We start from the raw sequence: 15226 nt of genomic DNA on the forward strand, positions 1-15226 counted from the left end.
GCCCAGACTACTTCCTGAGAGTGGGCTCTGTCCGCCTCTAGAACAGACCTCCTGTAATAGGACAGACTGTCTCAAATACAACAGGTACCCCTAAAATAGGATAGGCTGAAAAAAAAAACATGAAGAGGCTTTACTGATCCCAACATTAAGGGGAAGGAAGCTAAAGCTGGTGCCTACTGATCAGGGTGGACATCTCACAGAATCACCCTCTCGCTGGAGGGCTGGACACTATCCCCCAAAGGGGTAGCCCTATTCTGATGCCCAGATTACTGGATTTGGGGGGTCTCAGCTGCCTTGGTTCTCTGATCCTATGATTCCAACTGGAGGCGCAGGTAGAATGGGGTAATGATCTTCCCCTCCCAGCCCCTGCAGGTCTCTGCCGCTAAATAGCTCATGATCTGGGGTCCATATTCCTGAAAACACAACAACTGTGAAGCTAGGGTTTGGAAGAATGGAGTTTTCAGATGAGTGTTCCCTGAAAGGAGGAGAAGCTAGGGCCAGGTATGTGTGACCTGGTCAATGGTACAGTATTCAAAAATGACAGGGAGAAACTGTTCATCTCTGATTTTAATTCTACCTTTTGTATTGCATGAAATTCCCTGAAACCATGAAAGGCAGGAGAAACTTTGTTGAGAAGGAAATAAAATCCAAGATGGGGACAAGATCATAGGAGATATCTGATTATGCTAATAAAAGTTAAGATACAGGTTACTGAAAGAACTAGCAAGTGTTCTCCTGGTTTCCTCATAATATTCTTTAGGAAATCATGGGAAAATAATGGAAATTGGTAAGACTCTCAATTCACCAAAATAATAAGATGGATAAAGGTAACTCAAACTCCTAGACTACATCATTGAAAAGTTAGTATGTATTGCCTAGAAAAGAGACAACCACAAGTAGACTTACTAAGTACAAATGATTCAACCCTTACTGAAATTTTTTATATACTTGAGAAGCAGAGAGATAGAGATAGAGAGACATAGAGAGAATTCACACCTGCTGATTCATTCTACAAATGCCTGTGCTGACCCTAGGCTGAAGCCAGAAGCTGGAAACTCAGTCTCCCTTGTGTATGGCAGGAATCCAACCACTTGAGCCATCATCATTGCCTCTGATGGTCTGCATTGGCAGGAAGCTGGAGTCAGGAGCCAGAGACAGTCAGGTGTGGAACAAAAGCGCCACAACTGGCATCTTAAATGCTAGGTTAAATGCCTACCCCACCTCTATTTTTTATAGAGTTACTTAAAGTGGTAGATCATAGAAACTTATGGAGGCACAATTTAGATTCACTGTTATGTCTTTGTAAAGCCCCTCCTAGCTCAGAGGAGGAGTCACTTCCCTTGACTGCGCCTCCTCCTTGCCCCTTAGCAGTGTGGGAAAGGAAAATGTTAGTTCATTCCCAGCGGTTTCTCTCTCCAAGACTCTCCAACCTCTAAGCTTTAATCCTCCCCAGATGGGCTTTGAGCTAAGGATCACAACACCAATACTCAACCACCTACTCTGTAAATCCCATATAGCACATCTACTGGAGCACCTCAGTCAGGAGTGATAAGACGGAGTTCCTGCCCTGTGTTTTGTTCTGGAGTTTTGAGAGCATCAGGCTAAAGCTGGAGCATAAAGGAGTCCATCTGAACAGCCTGGCAATGGCACGTTTTCTTTTTCACTTGTCATGTCAGTCTTGCTCACTGCAGTGTGAGCTCATTCAAGACAGAGATGATCATTCATTGTGGATTTGAAGCCCTAGCATAGGTTCCGGTACAAAACAGATCCTCAATAATGATTTCTTAGAAAAAAAAAGTATTTTAATTAAAAAAAAAAAACGGAAAACACACAAGTTGAGGCTATAGAAATAAGCTATTTCTTGAAGCATCTCAGGAACTGGTAACACATAACTCTTCATTTTCTCTATAGAAATATTGTGGTTCATGAAAGACAAAGCACCCATGGCAGCCTGGTGAGGCTGGGGCAGGAAGAGCCGTCCTCAGACACAAGAACTCCTTCTCCCCTGTCCAGCAGCCATCCCCCGGCCCTGGCAGGATGTCAGGGTGGAGCAATGGAAGCTCCAACATGTCCTACACCAGCTTCCTCCTCGTGGGCTTCCCAGGGCTGCAGGAGTCTCGTGCCCTCCTCGTGCTGCCCTTCCTCAGCCTCTACCTGGTGATCATCTCCGCCAACGCCCTGGTCATCCACACGGTGGTGGCCCAGCGGAGCCTGCACCAGCCCATGTACCTGCTCATTGCCCTGCTCCTGGCTGTCAACATCTGTGCTGCCACCACGGTGGTGCCTGCCATGTTGCTCAGCTTCTCCACACGCTTCCACCGCATCTCCCTGGCTCACTGCCTGCTCCAGATGTTCTGCATCTACTTCCTCCTTGCTTTTGACTGCAGCATCCTCCTGGTCATGGCCCTGGACCGCTATGTGGCCATCTGCTACCCTCTCCGCTACCCTGAGATAGTGACAGGCCAGTTGCTGGCTGGCCTGGTGGGGGCGGCAGCTGCCAGGAGCACATGCATTGTTGCTCCAGTGGTGGCACTGGCCTCCCGGGTTCGCTTCTGCCGCTCACATGTGATCTACCACTTTGCTTGTGAGCACATGGCCCTGATGAAGCTCTCCTGTGGGGACATCTCCCTGAACAAGACCGTGGGCCTCACCGTCCGCATCTTCAACAGGGTCCTGGACATGCTCCTACTAGGAGCCTCCTACTCGCGCATCATCCATGCCGCCTTCAGGATTTCGTCAGGTGGCGCGCGTTCCAAGGCCCTGAACACCTGTGGCTCCCACCTGCTGGTCGTCTTCACCGTCTACTCCTCCACCATGTCCTCATCCATCGTCTATCGGGTGGCCCGCACCGCCTCCCAGGATGTGCACAACCTGCTCAGCGCCTTCTACCTGCTGCTCCCGTGTGTGGTCAACCCCATCATCTATGGGGCCAGAACCAAGGAAATCAGGCAGCACCTGATGACTCTGTTCCAAAGGACACAGTTACAGGTCCCCACAGAGAAGTGTCAGTCCCTGCCTTCACGGAGGGAAATCCCTGGCTGAGTTTCTGGCCTTATGGTTTGTTTTTTTTTTTTTTTTTTTTTTTTTTTGGACAGGCAGAGTGGACAGTGAGAGAGAGAGACAGAGAGAAAGGTCTTCCTTTTGCCGTTGGTTCACCCTCCAATGGCTGCCGCGGCCGGCGCGCTACGGCCAGCGCACCGCGCTGATCCGATGGCAGGAGCCAGGAGCCAGGTGCTTTTCCTGGTCTCCCATGGGGTGCAGGGCCCAAGCACCTGGGCCATCCTCCGCTGCACTCCCTGGCCACAGCAGAGGGCTGGCCTGGAAGAGGGGCAACCGGGACAGAATCCGGCGCCCCGACCGGGACTAGAACCCGGTGTGCCGGCACCGCTAGGCGGAGGATTAGCCTAGTGAGCCGCGGCGCCGGCCTGGCCTTATGAGTTTTAACACACTCTCACTCTTCAGTGAGGGGAGAGAAATTATACGAATGAGTCATCCTTGCCGGACTTTGTCTTGGCTCTCTGCATTCAGTTTTGAAAGTAACCAGCTTCAAAGCAAGCTCTTGTCTCTGGCTTCTAAGTCTTTTCCCCTTCCTTTTGCACATGAATTTCATTCATTTATTCATTCATAGATAATTATTATATATCATCCTAACCATATGATTTCAAAGAAAGAAAAAAGTCTATCTCTTCCCTGATGAGCTCTCAACCTTGCAAGGTATATAGAGAGATAATAATTAATAATAGTTTATCTACAAAATTGTATAGGAACATAGATGAGACAACAATCACTAAAATTAGAAACACCTTACAGGTTGATTGGAGCTGGATTTGAAGGATAATAAAGTGTGTTATGAGGAAGAAGGAAATGGAGCGAATAAAACTCATTCTAGGCAAAGGGAACAACACGGGAAAGGCATGGACAAGTGGATAAACAGGGAAGTCATGGAAACTCAGTGGCAATCCCGCGCTTCCAAGCACAGAGGGACTAGGAGGAAGTGTAACAAAATGAGGCTGGATGAGTAAGCAGAGACCAGATGATGAAAGGAATTATTTTTCATGATAATGAGAATGGATTTTTACTCCAAGCCATAGGTAACCCTTGAAAGTCCAAAGCAGGGAAGTGACAAGATCCCATTTGTGTGGTGGGAAGATCACTCTGCTGTAAAAGTAAGAGTGTGGATCAGAGGAAGACAGGCCTGGAGGTCAACAGACCCCTTAGGAGCCTGTCACAGTAGTCCAAATAGGAGACAGCCCTGGCCTAAACCTGATTGGTGACAGCAGGGGTGAAGAGAGATGGACCAATGTGAGAGAATCAGAAGGCTGGTTTGTACACAGGAGTCGAGAGGCAGAAGGAAAACAAGGAGAGAGTGGCTTCACCCGAGCCAGGGAGGAGGCTGTGAAGGCGTGGTCGGCAATGTTAACTCCTCTGTGAGGTCAGGAAGAACAGGGGTCGAAGGGTCACTTCACAGCCATGCACAGGTTGCTGGTGACGGCTTTAGTGAAGGCAGCCCTGGGAATATAATGATGAGCATAACCAGGTCCTTGGCTTAATGGGATTTAAAGTTTAGAAGATACATGGCTATTGGTCAACCAAATTCAATGCAGCAGAATGGTGGAGAGTGAAATGAAACCAGAATGATTCTGAGTGAGTCAGGGTGGTGAGAAGTTTATGAGGGAGAACAGAGAGCAGCAGGTGGAGGGAAACATATAGAACACGGTGTGAGTGAACTGCGGAGTAGAAAGAACGTGGGGCTTGGAAGAGAGACCTGAGTTTGACCTTTGGTTCAGCCACTTACCAGTTGTGAGACGATGGGGCAGCCTTGGTACTCTTCTGGATTTTAATTTTCTTTTCTTTTTTTTTTTTTTTGACAGGCAGAGTGGACAGTGAGAGAGAGAGACAGAGAGAAAGTGGATTTTAATTTTCTTATCTGCAAAATGGCGGTAAAAACACCAGCCACTTAATATGGTGAGGAGGAGGCAGTCAAGAGGGAAGCCCCTGGCTGTTAAATGAGGTGCCATATGGGCACACAGCAGAGCAGGAAAGCTGAGTCTTGGAAGAAGGAGGGACCCTCCTCGTATGATATCAAAAGAAAGGAGTGAAGAGGCTGTGGAACTGCACCACTGCCCTTTCTCCAGAGATCTTAGCAGTCCTGCTTTCATTCACTTGTCAGCAGGGAAACAGAAACGCTGGAAAGAGAGAGGCTACTTCCTGTCCAGCCATCCTGTTCTTCCCTCCCAATACTACTCTTTGTCATGTAGCTTTGAAGTCCCTTAATACTCAGATTCTGTGCTCAACCAAGTAGTTTTATCTGATGAAAGAAATACTAACAGATCTGAACAAAGTGCCTGAGTGTGTCTGCTTGCTGTCTTACACCTCTGCCATCACCACAAGAACACTCTCAGACTTAATTGTAAAAGAATGAAAAACACATGGAGCTGAGCTGAGTCATCCCAGTTATCCCAGCCACGGCCAGCATACATCAGCCAACAGCCAGCCAATACACATACATGTGAAAACCAACAGAGCTTCCTAGTCAACCACCGTGATGTATAAGCAATGAATGCTTTTTGTTATACAAATGTCACAGAGAGTTTGCATTAGTTTGCTATACAGCAATTATATGGCAGTAAATAATGATACAAAAATAAGTACCAGGAGTTTAGTGCTATATTAAAATATGTAGAATTGCCCTTGAGACTTGCCAGCAGGGGCCAGCACTGTGAGGTAACAGGTTAAGTCACCTCCATCTGCAGTGCCAGCATCCCATATGGGCACCAGTTGAAGTCCTGGCTGCTCCACTTCTGACCCAGCTCCCTGATAATGCACCTGGTAAAGCAGCGGAAGATGGTCCAAGTACTTGAGCCCCTGAACCATGTGGGAGATCTGGATGAAGCTCCTGGCTCCTGGCTTCGGATCAGCCCAACTCTGGCCATTGTGGCCATTTGGAGAGTGAACCAGCAGATAGAAGCTCACTTGTTCACTTTCTCTCTCTCTCTCTCTCTCTCTCTCTCTCTCTCTCTCCCGATCTCTCCCGATCTCTCCCTCTCTCTTTCTATAACTCTGCCTTTCACATAAATAAAAATAAATCTTTAAAAAAAAGACTGACCAGCAGACTGAGAATGGGAAAATAGAGAGGAAACTGATTCTGAGCTAAGCCAAAGGGATTCTGAGCTTTGCCCAAAGGAATGTTAACAGAGCTTGAAAAAGTAGCCATGTCTTTCTATTTGTGCTCTTGCACCTCTGCTATAACAAAGAAAATATGCTTGGGCTTACTTGCTGAATGAATAAAAGATGCACTTTTCAGGGTCAAGTTATCCCAGCCATCCCACCCAATGTGAACCAACCCCCAGAAATGTGAGCAAGCAAGATTAAATCTGTGTTTCTGTAAGAGACTTTGTCTTCTACTATCTTGCTCTGATATCTTTAAAGTACAGTTTCTTTCTTTATAGAACTCATAGTTAAGCATTAAAAAGCCATTTACTCAATAGACAATAATACATTGAGATAAGGGAAAATTCTAACATTTATTATTGATATTTTGTGTATAAAACATTATTTTGTCATTTTGTCAATTATGTATTACAACAAAGTTGCTCCATAATAACCCCCCAGAAACTTAGTGGCATACTTTAGTCTAAGAATTTACTGTTCTATGCTTAAGGTAGTCTTCTGACTTTGGTTGAGCTTGCTCACATGTCTGGTGATACTTGCAGAAGTATGAAGCAAGACTCCTACCTTACACCTTACACCAACATCCACTCAAAATGGATTGAAGACTTAAATCTACGACCCAATAACATCAAATTATTAGAGGACATCAGGGAAACCCTGCAAGACATTGGCATAGGTAAAGAGTTCTTGGAAAAGACCCCAGAGGCACAGGCAATCAAAGCCAAAATTGACAAATGGAATTACATCAAATTGAGAAGCTTATGCACTGCAAAGGAAACACTCATCAAAGTGAAGAGGCAACCAACAGAATGGGAGAAATTACTGCAAACTATTCAACTGACAAAGGATTAATAACCAGAATATAGAAAGAGATCAAGAAACTCTACAACAACAAAACAAACAACCCATTAAGAAATGAGAGAAGTACTTAAACAGGTATTTTTCAAAAGAGGAAATCCAAATGCCCAACAGACACATGAAAAAATACTCAGGATCACTGGCTGTCAGGAAAATGCAAATCAAAGCCACAGTGAGATTTCCCCTCACCATCCTTAGAATGGCTTTCATACAGAAATCAACAAACAACAGATGCTGGTGAGGATGTGGGGGAAACGTTACACTAATCCACTGTTGGTGAGAATGTAAAATTGGTACAACCACTGTGGAAGACAGTATGGAAATACCCCCAGAAATCTGAATATAGACCTACTGTATGACCCAGCCATCCCACTCCTGGGAATTTACCTGGGGGAAATGAAATCAGCATATGAAAGAGTTATCTGTACCCCCATGTTCATTGCAGCTCAATTCACAATAGCTAAGATGTGGAATCAACCCAAATGCCTGTCAACCAAAGACTAGATAAAGAAATTATGGAATATACACACCATGGAATACTACACAGTGGTAAAGTCTTAAAAAAGGGAAAGAAAATACATCAAAATGGACATTTTAAGATTTGACAATTTTTACAGCCCATGACTCTTCCATTGAGGAACAATGTTTTTTTTTTTTTCTTCATACTATTTGTTGAACTCTTTTACTTAGTGTAGGGTTAACTTTACAATCACTAAGTAAACTGCAAAATAGATCTTTGTAAAAATTAGAGTGGGAATGGGAGAGAGAGGAGGAAGAAGGGTTGGAGCATAGGCAGGAGGGATAGTAGGGTGGGAAGTGTCACTATGGACCTAAATCTGTATATATGGAATACATGAAACTTGTATAACTGGAATAAAATTTAACAAAAAAATACATTAACAAGTGCTGAAGGTAGAAGATGTTAACAGTGAAGGCTAACAGTGAAGGCCCATTCCAATAATAACACTCTCTAATAAGGGGGTGCTTGGAGAAATAGCTGATCCCATGGGAAATACAAGATGATCCCAGATTACCTTGTAGTGCCAGAAAGTAAAGAAGTGTTCAAAAAATGGGGATAGAGTGACCAAGGTGAAGGGGGTTCTAGTAGTCAAATCAGGGACAATTAAGCAAAAAAAGAACATATGAATAAGAATATATTAATGATCACCTTTAGATTATGAATCCATAAGTCCTTAGTGATCTAAATAAATAAATGAAAACAGAAAGCTCTTCCTTTCAGTGGATTTTCTACATGTTAATCAAAATGTGTAAAGCACTGTGGAACAGAAAAATAATATTTTAAAAATAAAAGGTAAGGGGCCGACGCTGTGGTGCAGTGGGTAAAGCCGCTGCCTGCAGTGCCAACATCCCATATGAGTGCCAGTTTGAGTCCCGGCTGCTCCACTTCCAATCTAGCTCTCTGCTATGGCCTGGGAAAGCAGTAGAAGATGGCCCAAGTCCTTGGGCCCCTGCACCCACATGGGAAACCTGGAAGAAGCTACTGGCTCCTGGCTTCGGATCAGCCCAGCTCCAGCCATTGCGGCCAACTGGGGAGTGAACCAGTGGATAGAAGATTTCTCTCTCTGCCTCTCCTCCTCACTCTGTATAACTCTGACTTTCAAATAAATAAATCTTAAAAAAATAAATAAGAGGTAAAATAGCAAGTTTTTTAGAAAGAATATTCATCATGCATTCTTCCTAAATCTAAAATAAATAAAATATAGTTACATACAATATGAATGAAGTTTGTCAATATAATATTAGTTTCACCTTATTTTTCTAAATATCTTTAGGACATAATAGACTAAAGTAAAAAACATGTTGAGGCGTTCATAACAAATGTAGAAATAAAACAGACGACAGTGACAACACCAACATGAGGGGTAGAAGTAGCCTGGTGCAAGGACCTCACATTATTTGTGAAGTGGTATAATATTCTTGAAGATAGAGTGTGATAAGTTAATGATATGTACTGTAAATCCTACAGCAGCCACTGAAATAACATAATAAAGAGATAGAGCTAATGAGACAACAGAGGAGATAAAATGGAATCACAAAAAATATTCCACCCAAAGAAGGTGCAAAAGCCGGAGCTTCTGCAGTCCTGCCATTTCTGAATCCCAAAGGGCAGACTGCTGATGCCTTGCTGCAGGAGCCAGCTCTGCCTGGGTGGGGAGCAGAACCTATACCACACTCACTTCCTGCCCTAACACCTAAAGTGCCCACACTGAGAAAGTAAATACCTCGTCCCACCAACTTCAGCACCACAGCCTACACCTGCAGGTGCCTCCATGCACCCACACACACTCACACTCACACTCACACACACACGCACACGCCCTAAATCAGATCTCTTTCTTGGCCACCAGGCTGTAAGCCTAGCACCCAAGTACCATCTCCTGGTTTTTATTGACCCTTAAGGGCCCATGTTATGCCTAGATTGTAACAGCCCCTCCCCTCAGCTGAGCCCCAGGTCATCTCAGTCAGTGCCCATTAGTGCCCCGGGATGTGCTTGACCTGACACACCCGACGCTTTCTCTGAGCTCTAATAGCTTCTATGTACAATGAGAGAAATTCCTCGGCAGGGATGACTGCTCTGTGAGAAACACCCAGAGCCGAGACATGAGAACATTAGTCACTGTCCCTTCCACCCAGCCCCTCTCCCCGTGAGCCACCCTTAGGGAGAAACTGCTTCTTGTGGGTTTTTCTTTTTTCACTCCTTTGGGCCCCTAGAAATGACTCCCCTCTGGGAATCTCCGAAAGTTGCTCCCCTGGAGCCACAAGTCTAATTATCCATCCCTGCCCCTCAGTCTCATAGATCAGTGCCTTGGAGTTGGGCACTGGCCTCAGGCCTTACCTCTTCAGGGGCAAAACCGAAGTCACATCAGGCTGTGATCTCACTGGAGATCAGCACAGGCTGCACGGTGAGGCGACAAGAGATTTATGGGGGATTTGGAGGCAAGAAACCCGAGATTGGAAATGAGCTCTACCTTTTGCTGCTGACAAATCTAAGCTGATATTTCAGCTCTCTTGCTAAATACCTACAACATTTTAAGAGCATTAGCTCTCTAAACCTCTCTGCCCTCATCTATTAACTTGAGTTAATTAATATTTGTCTTTTAAGGTTGCTGTAAGTATTAAAGAGATACTACACGGAAAACACTTGGAACCACATCTGGCGTGTAGTAACTACTCAATAAACGCTCTTAATATTACCGCTGAGATGATGAATGCTTTAAGCCTGCCTTGTGTGTGGAATATGGGGAGAATAGAAGGAGTCCTAGAAGATCTAGATTTGAGGCTTGGCTCTTGCTAGACGAGAGTAAGCTCATCACTTTAAATCTCTGAGCCTTGATGGGGTTAGGAATTCACTCAGCCTAAAGGGCTGCTCTAAGTTCAGTTGAGAATGTTTAAAGACATCCACCTGTGGATTCATTTTCTGAGCACTTAATTCTGCAGAAGGCTCTGTGCTGGGCACTGGGGGGGAGATGAGTGAGGCGGGGTCTCCTCACTAGCAACCCCTGCTGTCTGATGGGGAGATACATAAGCAAACCAGCGATTACAGCATGATAAAGACATGCCAAGGGCGTGCCTTCATAGGTGAGGAGAAAGATTGGGACCTAGAGGGTTGCAGGAAGTTCAGGGAGAGTTTATTCTCTCCAGTGACAGAGGCTTGAACATTTTCACAAGCTGAGGGGGAAGAGAGAAGTGGGAGATAGCCTGAGGACAGAAGCAAGGAGAGACATCTATTTCACTGGGAGCTGAAGGCAGAAAGGTGAACACAGTAGCCAAACAGTTTGTGGGAGCAGGGGAAAACTGAAGGGGTCCTTGTCTACGGCTTTGATTTTGACAGAGGAGGAACTAGTCCTCTTTCTACAGAAAGCAAATGATGTTTGGAATCTTCATCTCAGTTCTGTCAGCCCCACTTTTCGTGCTACACAGAATGAATGTTAAACCTTTTAGGGTAGTTTGACTGTCTTGGTCTTTCACCTCTACTTCTCTGTAAATTCCTTTACCTTGAAGCTTCCAGAGCTACAAACCTCTTCTCTGGTTTCCAGAACTCCGTTTTCTTCTGGTCTTCATTCCACCTCTAGCTTCCTCACTGACATCTGTTACTCTGCCTGCTTCTTATGATTCTGTTCGTGCTTTCTTCAAAATTATAATCCCTACATTTTCTTTTTTAAAAAGATGTATTTATTTATTTCAAAAGGTAGAACTACAGACAGAGAGAGGGAAAGACAGAGGTCTTCCATCCACTCACTCATTCCCCAAATGGCCTCAATGGCCGGACTGAGCTGATCTGAGCCCAGGAGCCAGGACTCTCCTCCGGGTCTCCCACGCAGGTGCAGGGGCCCAAGCCCTTGGGCCATCTTGCCATCTTCCACTGCTTTTCCAGGCCATAGCAGAGAGCTGGATTGGAAGAGAAGCGGCCAGAACAGGAACTGGCACCTATGTGGAATGCCTGTGCAGCAGGTGGAGGCCTAGCCCACTATGCCACAACACTGGCCCCTCCCTACATTTTCATTCCGGCCTTAATCCTTCTTCTGACATCTCCGTCCTTATGTTCAGTTGTTGCCTGGACATATCTCCACTTACCAATCCTCAAAACCTCCAAATGCACTCCACTAATTGTATCTTCTATTGCTTCAACCCTGTTCATCCTTTCTCAGGTTTTAATATCTCTGATGCAGCCCTCATAGCTTTAAACAGAAAAAAAAGAGAGAAAGGACTTGAAATTATTCATTATTATTTGATTCCTCTGTCTCTTTGCACTTCCAATTGGGTCTTACGTCTGATTGATTTGACCCTAGAAGCCTCCCTTCATGTCTCTTCAGATCGTCATCAGCCAGTCAACTGATTTCCCCAGTATACCTGTCTTTTCCAGCTTTGTGTCCTTTCTTTAGAAGGTTGTAATTCTACATTTCCTTTATTTTCTGTCACAGGAGCTCTTTAAGGAGTCTACCTGAGGAATCACGACTCAAACAGGAGAGGAAATTACAGTTTGAGTGATACAAACAGACCAACCTTGTGGCCATTAAGAGGTTCATGGGAAACCTGTATCAATTTTCTCCCGCTTAAGGACAACACTCTCTGGCATATTGGGAAAGATAAGTACGGAATTTCTTGACATATTCTTGACTGCTGCTCCTCTAGGTTGCATTTCCCTCCTAACTCCTTTTCTCTGTTAGGGCTCACCTCTGACCTCACTCACTTCTCAATTCCACCCTCCTCCATAAAATTCTCCTGCAGGTCTCCACTGTAAGGATTTTCACCACCTCCCATAATGGCTATCTGACTCTCATCCACCCCCTATAGTAGTTCACGTCCCAAAATCTGAGTTATGCTGTCTAAAACAATGCTCTGGGATTTCCAAAAAGATGTTCCAGGTTGGACACTAGAATTCCAAATCTGCTTCCTTTTGCATTCTCCCTGCAGTGTGAAGTGCAGATGTGCTTCTTAATTCTTCATTACTCTTTTTATTTAGAGTGACTATAGTCAAACCCACACCAACTGATTTTCAAAGGCAATACATCCAAACCTAGAAAAGGGAAGAAAAAATTTCAGTGTCAAAACCCAGAAAGCCCCAGGCAAACCAGGTTGAGTTGGACAAGCTGAAGTTGTTAACACACTCCTGAGTGACAGCTTGGATTTATGTACCACTCTGCTGTTTATTAGTTGTGTGACTTTGAACTAGACTGAACCTCTTTGTACCTAAGTTTCTCCATCAATTAAAAATTAAGAAGGGAAAAAATAATATATGAAAGCATTTAGAACATTTCCTGCCATAGTCACTAGCCAATTAAGTGTTAGCTATTTTTATGTGTAACAGTGTTCTTTTTAACATCACACCCACCATCAAATAGTGCTAAGAATCTGAATAAGATGTGGGCCCATTAATGAACCACAGATCTTTTCCTATCTACTCAGTTATACAAAAATCTGACCAAAGCTTTGAAGTTACTGTTCGTAGAGCCCAATTCAATGCTTAGCCTCCTCCCATCTTCTTCCTATCCCTCATTCACCTACACAACACGTAATGCTGGAGCGTATCCTGGGTATCAGGGTGCCTCTCTGCCTGGAACTCCAGTGAGCACACCCAAAGTGTGCTGTTCCCTGCCTTCATGCAACTTTCATTCCAAAAGGAAAGCAAGGTCATCACCCTTGACACTGAGGGTGAGACCGGGCAGGGAGCTCCTAAGTCCGTATAGAGGCGCATAGGAAGGGAGCAGCCTCTGCAGGCTGTTGTGTGTGGTCCAGGGAGACCAGACGTCTTCCTCAGGACCTTTCCTCTGTGCTCAGCACTGGGCTCCAAGCACACAAGGGAGGCCAGCATCCCTGGCTTGTTCCTCTCTATCCAGCAAGCCTCACCTGATCCTTCCCAGGCTAGTTGGATCAAAGATTTTTCATGCACTTTCTTTTCTTCCTCTGAATCAAGAGTTTCTTTAGTAATACTTCTTATTTTACTTCTGGCCATTACTTACTTTTTTCCCCCAATCTTTTTTTTTTTTTTTTTTTTTTTTTTTTTTTTTTTTTTGACAGGCAGAGTTAGACAGTGAGAGAGAAAGATAGACAGACAGAAAGGTCTTCCTTCCATTGGTTCACTCCCAAAATGGTCACTACGACTGGCGCCCTGTGCCGATCCGAAGCCAGGAGCCAGGTGCTTCCTCCTGTCTCCCATGCAGGTGCAGGGCCCAAGCACTTGGGCCATCCTCCACTGCACTCCCAGGCCACAGCAGAGAGCTGAACTGGAAGAGGAGCAACCGGGACAGAACCAGTGCCCCAACCGGGACTAGAACCCGGGGTGCCAGCGCCACAGTTGGAGGATTAGCCTAGTGAGCTGCAGTTCCGGCCCCAATCTTTTACCCAGCAGTGAAATACCTGGCACATCACAGATACACAAGTATCTTGTAACTTTTTATTTCATATACATAATGCAAGAGCCCCTGAGGACAAAGAATGTCCTGTTCATCTCCACAGCTCCCCTCACCCCTGGCATAGTCCCTATCTGTGCCCCAGAGGAACAGACACACATACAAGAACTGGCTTTTCATCACAAACTTCTCAAGCCCTAAAACAGTAATAGGCTTTTTTTTCCCCATTGGCCATTTTCTTCTAACAGTCTCAAACCCCACTCCTGGGACCAGGCCAGGGCCGAAGCTAATGGGTGAGGACGGAAATACCAGCACCTTCAACATCTCCTATACCAACTTCTTCCTAGTGGGTTTCCCTGGATTACGAGACTGGCGGCCCCTCCTGGTCCTACCTCTTACCCTCCTCTATGTGACCATCATCTCTGCCAATGCCCTGGTCATCCACACAGTGGTGGCCCAGCGGAGCCTGCATCAGCCCATGTATGTGCTCATCGCTACGCTCCTGAGTGTCAATATTTGTGCTGCCACAGCCGTGATGCCTAAGATGATGGAGGGTTTTGTGCATTATGCCAACCCTATATCCCTGCGTGGTTGCCTGGCCCAGATGTTTTTCATCTACTTCACCCTCCTTCTGGACTACAACCTTCTGCTGGCCATGGCGCTGGACCGCTATGTAGCCATCTGCCATCCACTCCGCTATACTGACCTGATGACCTCCCGCCTTCTGGGCCTATTGGCCCTTCTAGCCCTGACACGGAGCCTACTAGTGGCAGTGCCCTTAGTGGTGCTAACTGCACGAGCTCAATTCTGCCGGACAGCAGTGATTCGGCACTTCACCTGTGAGTACATTGCATTGCTGAGCATAGCTTGTGGGGACCTGACCTTCAACAACCGCCTGGGGCTGGCTATGAGATTGGTCACCGTGACCTTTGATCTGGTCCTGCTGGGGACCTCCTACACTCGCATCATCTATGATGCCTTTCGGATCTCTTCTGGGGGAGCCCGAGCCAAGGCGTTGCACACATGCGGTTCCCACTTACTAGTCATTCTCACCATCTACCTCTGTGGTCTTTCCACGTCTATTGTCTTCCGGGTGGCCAAGACTGTGTCTCAGGACGTCCAGAATCTGCTCAGTGCTATATACTTGCTGCTTCCAGGGGCCTTGAATCCTGTCATTTATGGGGTGAGGACTAGGGAGATCCGGCAACATGTGGAAAAGATGCTCAGTAGAAAGGAATTGGCCCGGGAGGTTGGGGAAAAGCCAAAGAGGTTACAGAACATGCGAGTGGAGAGTAAACTGCCAGGGTGAAAGGATTTTATCAGCC

The 15226-nt window shown here is 45.7% G+C and overlaps 2 protein-coding genes across 2 annotated transcripts; both read left to right on the forward strand.

Annotated features, from left to right (window-relative positions):
• The first annotated feature begins 2037 nt into the window (after positions 1-2037).
• On the forward strand, positions 2038-3042 carry LOC100344793 (olfactory receptor 52K1-like). Its single transcript, XM_002708541.5, has one exon. It carries the CDS (start codon positions 2038-2040, stop codon positions 3040-3042), a length of 1005 nt encoding a protein of 334 aa, XP_002708587.3.
• A 10509-nt stretch (positions 3043-13551) lies between these two features.
• LOC100344540 (olfactory receptor 52E8-like) lies at positions 13552-15210 on the forward strand. The gene has a single exon (XM_089329702.1). The coding sequence runs from the start codon at positions 14191-14193 to the stop codon at positions 15208-15210; it is 1020 nt and encodes a 339-aa protein (XP_089185828.1). The 5' UTR covers positions 13552-14190.
• Positions 15211-15226: the final 16 nt, after the last annotated feature.

Source organism: Oryctolagus cuniculus, chromosome 1, assembly GCF_051225735.1.
Source record: "Oryctolagus cuniculus isolate XC-2025 breed Fujian yellow rabbit chromosome 1, ASM5122573v1, whole genome shotgun sequence".
Classification (NCBI taxonomy): domain Eukaryota; kingdom Metazoa; phylum Chordata; class Mammalia; order Lagomorpha; family Leporidae; genus Oryctolagus; species Oryctolagus cuniculus.

Bases quoted from the DNA above. Each gene is read 5' to 3' on its own strand.
- LOC100344793 (XM_002708541.5), top strand. From the start codon at position 2,038: ATGTCAGGGTGGAGCAATGGAAGCTCCAACATGTCCTACACCAGCTTC.
- LOC100344540 (XM_089329702.1), top strand. From the start codon at position 14,191: ATGGGTGAGGACGGAAATACCAGCACCTTCAACATCTCCTATACCAAC.